General features: G+C 49.9%; 1 protein-coding gene across 6 annotated transcripts; it reads left to right on the plus strand.

The window, feature by feature from the left end:
* The first annotated feature begins 421 nt into the window (after window positions 1–421).
* Window positions 422–5,795, plus strand: TMEM106C (transmembrane protein 106C). Of its 6 annotated transcripts, none has more exons than XM_042992169.1 (8): window positions 422–488; window positions 1,067–1,285; window positions 2,168–2,231; window positions 2,722–2,881; window positions 2,973–3,113; window positions 3,567–3,616; window positions 4,075–4,128; window positions 5,062–5,795. In XM_042992169.1, exons 2-8 carry the CDS (start codon window positions 1,102–1,104, stop codon window positions 5,156–5,158), a joined length of 750 nt encoding a protein of 249 aa, XP_042848103.1. In that variant the 5' UTR covers window positions 422–488; window positions 1,067–1,101; the 3' UTR covers window positions 5,159–5,795. The 6 variants fall into 6 exon arrangements, with proteins under 6 accessions (XP_042848103.1, XP_042848107.1, XP_042848104.1 ...); XM_042992173.1 differs by having other exon boundaries at window positions 428–488; window positions 1,074–1,285; XM_042992170.1 differs by having other exon boundaries at window positions 477–562.
* Window positions 5,796–6,261: the final 466 nt, after the last annotated feature.

A 6,261-nucleotide genomic window follows, 5' to 3' on the forward strand; every position in this document is an offset into this window, starting at 1 on the left:
GCTGCAGGCTAAGAGTATGTGCAAAGAAACCCACTCGTTAAAAAGCGTTCTCTAACCCCTTCTGCGCATGCCTTTTTGCGTACTGATGACTAGGTAAGGGGAGGACTAAGCCGGAATGGGGGCAAGTTCCGTGTCTTCTGCATCTCTGCACCCTCTGCGTCCACACAGCCCTCGTACCCAAACGATAGTTGAGAATGGCTTTGGCCGCCGCCGGCTCCTTCCTCGTCCCTCGGCAGAGACACGCGGCTCCGGAAACTTGACTCATGCCCTTCCTGGCGTTTCTGGGAAACTCTGGAGTATCGCCTGTTCTCCCGGGCCACCTCGCGTCGGCCGAGCGGGGCACCGCTCTCTGGCGCCCTCTGCCGGCGCCACAGTTGGGTTGGGAAGAGCGCACGCGCGAGCGCACGCCAGCGTCCCTCTCCCCCCCGCGGCTTGCCCTTCGGCGCGTGCGCGGCGAGTGCTGGCAGTACGGAGGACCGAAGAGGCAGGTAAACCTGCTGGAGCGGGCAGGTGGCGGTGGGTGCGGCCCAGAGAGGAGCTGCCGGGAGTCGGAGCGCTGCAGGTCCGGGGACGCCGGCGTTCGCTCCCGTCTCGGCGACCCCGGTGGGCTCGCAGCGTCAGTCAGCCGGGGGGCGTGACCTGAGCCCGCCTCCCGGGGCTGGGAGTGGAGGGGGATGGGGATCTCTAAGGCCTGTTACTGATTTGGTGCCTGTTGTTTGTCCGGGAAGGTTTTCTCGAGGAGAGCGCAGAGTTTGCGAATAGCGGGCAGGAAGGGGCGAGGCTGGGACCAGGTGGGAGCTGGGGTGCCCCGAGTCCACAGGCAGTGAGGAGCTGGGCAGGTTGGTGGAGGGAGCTCTTGTTTCTCTGGCTTTATGGGGCGGGTGGCAGCGGTTGAGGAACATTGCTACAAAATGACGATCCTGGTAGAAATCGTGCAGGTGTTTGAAATCCCAGGACGGCAATTTGGTCTCTTTTTTTGTGTGTTTTCACTTTTCTGACAGAAAGAGGCAATTCCTTCTCTCCGGGCTCAGCGTGGCCACTAACATGCGCTCACTTGCCTCTTTAGGTCTCAGGACATGATACAAGTGGCACATCCGGGCCATGGGGTCCCAGCATTCCACCTCTGCTCGCCCCTCTTACTGCAAGCGAAAGAAAGATGACAGGGCGGATTTGCTGGCCGAAAGGGAGCAGGAAGAAGCCATTGCTCAGTTCCCATATGTGGAGTTCACAGGTCGAGATAGCATCACCTGTCTCACGTGCCAGGGGACAGGCTACATTCCAACAGGTGAGCATCTTTGGCAATCAGGGGGAGGATTCCCAAGGTACCCACAGGGCTGCTTCTGCCGCCCAGACAGAGCTTCTCTTCTGGGCAGTAATGCCATAGTCATAGTGCCCTGAACAGAAGCCAATTTGATAAATTTGGGTAGGTTGCACAACTTCTGTTGGTCTCCTTATATCTGAAAGCCTCTCTTGACTTCCACTCTTTTGTTCTTTGTGTCCTTGGTTTGGAACATGCAGTTGGCTCTACATTGTGGGATTTGTTGACAGGCACGTTTCTTTATTGCTCTCACTTGTGAGGCCTGGCACAGCTTTTTCAGGGGAGCCATCTTGGAAGCGTCTTTTCAAGGAAGTAGATAGTAAATCATTAACGGCCTAAGGTCTGGAAAGTATTTCAAGTGGGGAGAGAAAAACACATGCTCAGGAGTGGAGCCTTGATTAAGTGCAGGATCATCTGTCAGTAAATTGGTCCTCAGGAGGTCTTCGCAATTTAGATGGAGAGTCACGGATGTTTACAGCTGGTAAGAACCTTAGAAACCATCTACTCCAAAGCCTTCATGTGACACATGAGGAGACAGCAGCCTAGAGAGGAAATGACTTCCCCAGGGCCATTCGGCAGCTCAAGGCCATGCGGTAAAACTAGAACAAGATCTAGATGTCTCAACCTCCATGTCACTGCCCTGGTAGGATCGATAGATGTTTTGTAATTTGTGGCACAGTCTATGGATTTACTGGTTTCTTGTTCCTTAGACCCAAAATGTGGAACTAGTATAGAAATGTCTAATTCCAGGCAAACCTCTGTTGTGACAGGTTCGTTTGTGACGTAAAGGAGAGTATCACGAGCACATGGGATTTATTTTACCAAAATAATTGTTTCGTTCTTTCCTAGAACAAGTAAACGAGTTGGTGGCTTTGATCCCACACAGTGATCAGAGATTGCGCCCTCAGAGAACGTGAGTCACGTGTCTCTCCTATTACTACCTACTTCTGTCCTTCTGTCCCTAGTCCCATATATGTATGAGTGCCAGCTACTTTTTGAAAAATGTTATCTGTTCTTGTAAATTCCCCATTTCCTTTAATACTGTCTGCTCAAGCAAGATATCTCTGCCCCGTCACAATCTGGGGAAGGACCACTGCTAGAAACATTCTGAGGGCCAAGTGAAAGAGTTGACCTGGAAGGCTTTGGAGAACAGGGGTATCCTGGGAGGTGAGGAACTGTTTCTGTCCTCCGAGCTCCTCCCTTCAGCTTCTGTTTCCAGATGACGGATGGCATTCAAATGAGTTTTTAAAGGCTTCTCCCACTGCACTCATTCTTGCCTGGTTTGTTGTTCCTGGCTCTTTGTACTTTCCTTTTCCCCTCATCCCTGGTTTTGCATTTAATCTTGACTAATTGGACCTTGATATCTGACTGCCCGGGCCGATCATGTGCTGTGTCATTTGCAGTAAGCAGTACGTCCTCCTGTCTGTCCTGCTCTGTCTCCTGGCATCTGGTTTGGTGGTTTTCTTCCTGTTTCCGCATTCAGTCCTTGTCGATGATGACGGCATCAAAGTGGTGAAAGTCACCTTTAATAAGCAGGACTCCCTTGTAATCCTCGCCATCACGGTAAGACTTAGGGCCTTGCTTCCCAGACTGTGCACCTACAAGTCTTGGACCCAAGACACTCATACTTGTTTCCTCCCTCACCCTGATGCAGGCCACCCTGAAAATCAGGAATTCCAATTTCTACTCTGTGGCAGTGACCAGCCTGTCCAGCCAGGTTCAGTACATGAACACAGTGGTTGGCACATATGTGACCACTAACGTCTCCCTCATTCCACCTCGGAGCGAGCAACTGGTATGCTGTTCTTTTAGGACCCTTGCTTCACAGGCTTCAGGAAAGAGTAGGGGCCGTGGGGTGCTGTAGCCTCAGGACTTTGCTTTCCGTCTTCTCATTTCCACTGGCAGCGACTGGTTGATGAGGAAAATTTGATGTGCTCTGTAATTATGAGAAATAGGAAAAAAAAATCAGCTGGCATTTGAGTGTTAGGAGAACAAAAGAATTTCTAAGAGCAAGCAGTTCGCTACAAATCGAGAAGAGGCAGTCTTATAGTCTGAAGTCTGTTGGCCTCTCGCAAGGGAAGAGGTTGCAGGTGTTGTTAGAGGGTCATGGTCTATGTCAGGGACAATCTCGGGGAAGTATTTTGTATGTGACGGATGAATGCTCTCAAGTCTGTGGATTGCTGGTAACAGTGCTGTTCTGTGTTGAGCCTGCCTGGGCCACAGACTGACTCTGGTGTCTTATTTTCAGGTGAATTTTACTGCGAAGGCTGAGATGGGAGGACCGTTTTCCTATGTGTAGTAAGGACAGCGTTGTCTATATGTGTGCTCTCTGCTGGATGGAAGGGATTCAGAATGTACTCAGTTGATTGGGGCTGGTCCTACCTTAAGTCCCAGCCTTTGGCCTGTAGGTTCCCTAAGCTTTGGCCATCTTGGGGTTTGTTTGGAGGATGTGTGTTGGCCTTCGACCGAAGTGCTGGGATTTCTAAGAGATCATTTAGCCACTAGAAACATTTACAGGCTCCGGCATTTATATGGTGGGTTTGAAAAAACAAGTATCATGATGTGGGAGGATGTGTGGACTCTGTGGGGACTCAGAGCTAGTGAGCCCTGGAAGCACTTAGGTCAGAAGGGTGGGGGAGCAGAGGAGCCCCAAGCAGGGCTGACTGTGTCACTCAGCGCTCTTCTGTTCATTCTTTTTTTTTTTTTTTTTTTTTCTTCAAACCAATCTAACTATTTTCGTATTTGCTGTTTGGTAGCTTCTTCTGCACATTACCCGATATCGTGGTGCACAACATAGTGATCTTCATGCGGTACGTTGCTCTTCTCCCTGTCCCCGTGGCCTTTGCGTCTGCACCTGGACCATCAAGCTGTGTGACCTCACCACCTTTGCTCGGGAGATGCTGTGTGACCCACAAAGCAAAGGCACCTAACCAAAGAGGGGACACATGATGTCTTACAGGCACAAATACAGTGGACCCTTGGGTGTTCTCTAGATGCAGTGTCCAATTCCCTTCACAAATCACCAGATTCACAGTGATCAGGTAGACATAAAGTTTTCTCCATGAAGTAAGGTCTGGTTCTGTGATCCCTTTAGAATCCGAGTGAGACTAGTAAAGAACAGAAGAACTTCTCAAGGCGTAGTAAGTACTGGGCATTTGACCAGACTTACTTTCTGTCCACACAAATTACCATATGTCATGGGTCTTTATAGAGTTGGTCCTAGAACCCTGACTGTTCAGTTTGCGGATGACAAGCATCTTCTAGACATTTGAAATAGGAGGGTCTAGAGCAGAGCTTCTCAGCCTTGGCACCGTTGACATTTTGGACATTGGGACATTTTGGACACCGTTAACAGTTCTTTGTTGTGGGGGGCTGTCTGGTGCACTGCAAGTTGTTTAACAGCATCCCTAGCCTCTACCCGCTAAACGCTAGTTAAGTCACCACCTCCCCGCCCCTCAGTTGTAATACCCCGGAAGGTCTTCAGACATGGCGGAAAGTTTCCTATAGGGTAAAATTGTCCTGGGTTGAGAACCACTTATGTAGAACCACTGCTTCATGCCATAGCCTTTCTGTGAATGTAGAAAGATCCTCTGGCCTCCTGGTTATGTAATCGTGAAGATAGGCATCTGGGACCCATGGATGTTGTTGCTTGAGCTTGCTAGAAATTATTTAGGCAACTTATCTTCATCTCAAAAACAGAACTTACTCTTCTTTTTTTTTTTTTTTTTTTCTCCTCCCCCTAGAACTTCAGTGAAGATTTCATACATTGGCCACATGACACAGAGCTCCTTGGAGACACATCACTATGTGGACTGTGGAGTAAATTCCACAGCTGTTTAGAAACTGCTCTTGGTTCTTCCATGGCAGCACCTGCCAGAAGAGACACAGCACCTGTTCCCAGGGCCTGAGTTTCATACCATGTCGCAGGTGGTAGAAAGAGAGGAGAAATTGGTTCTCTTGATCGCCAGCAAACACCCTCCTGCCACTTGGTGGGGAGAGCTCCTCTTGGTAGCGCCATCTGTGTTTCTCAGAACCAGCAGACTCACTGCCCGGTGCCTACCCTGTGCCCAGCAAATAGTAGGCACTCGGAAAGTTTGGAGAATTGAATCCTGATCTTTTCGGCTGTTCTTGGGGCATTACAAATAGAAATTATACCGTGGTTCTAGGTTATCAATGCACAGAGTGACGTGGAGATTGGACTGTTAGTGCAGCTGCAGGACTGTCCTACTCGTCTGCACAGAAGAGGCAGAGGGTGGGAACATTTGAATACATAAGGAAGCACAGACCTTTTAATATGGGAAATTTTTTCATCTGTTCACAAATGCCTAGGAACTTAAAAACAAAAAACCTTTTTTTCCTGTAGAAAGCTCAATTGTTTTTAGCAAGAGTCTATGTGAGGCTTGCTTTACCCTTCATCCATTGGCTGGAACATGGATTGGGGATTTGGTAGAAAAATAAACCCTGCTTTTTTGATTCACCTACGTTTCCTCTGATTGCCTGGATGTCTTAGGAACCACCTCTGGGGGACTGTAGAATAGTTGCCTGCTAAGTGGGTCAGCACAGGATGGGGGAGGGGGGAGGAAAAGGAGTCCCCACTGTACTGCCCCGTGAGCTCCCATCACTGAAAGCAGCCTCCTGCCACGGCAGCCTGGCTCCTCCCCATCTGGCGCCCCCCTGTGGTGACAGGCTGCCCTACTGCTCTTGGAGAACAGACCACTTAGTGCCCCCTGGAGGTTGCTAGAGGTAGGGCAGATGCCTGAGGAGTGAGCAGCTGCTTTCCTAAGGAGGAATAACGTCCCCCACCAGTTGACTGTAGTACTGATTAAGAGGACCTGGTTTGAAGCTGAAAGTTTTGTCCACCCTCTTGGCGTCCAAAGAATGGGCTACATAACAGCCCCACGATGGCAGGGAATCTGGTTGGGTAACTTGAGTAGTTAGGTTTC

Source organism: Panthera tigris, chromosome B4, assembly GCF_018350195.1.
Source record: "Panthera tigris isolate Pti1 chromosome B4, P.tigris_Pti1_mat1.1, whole genome shotgun sequence".
Lineage (NCBI taxonomy): Eukaryota > Metazoa > Chordata > Mammalia > Carnivora > Felidae > Panthera > Panthera tigris.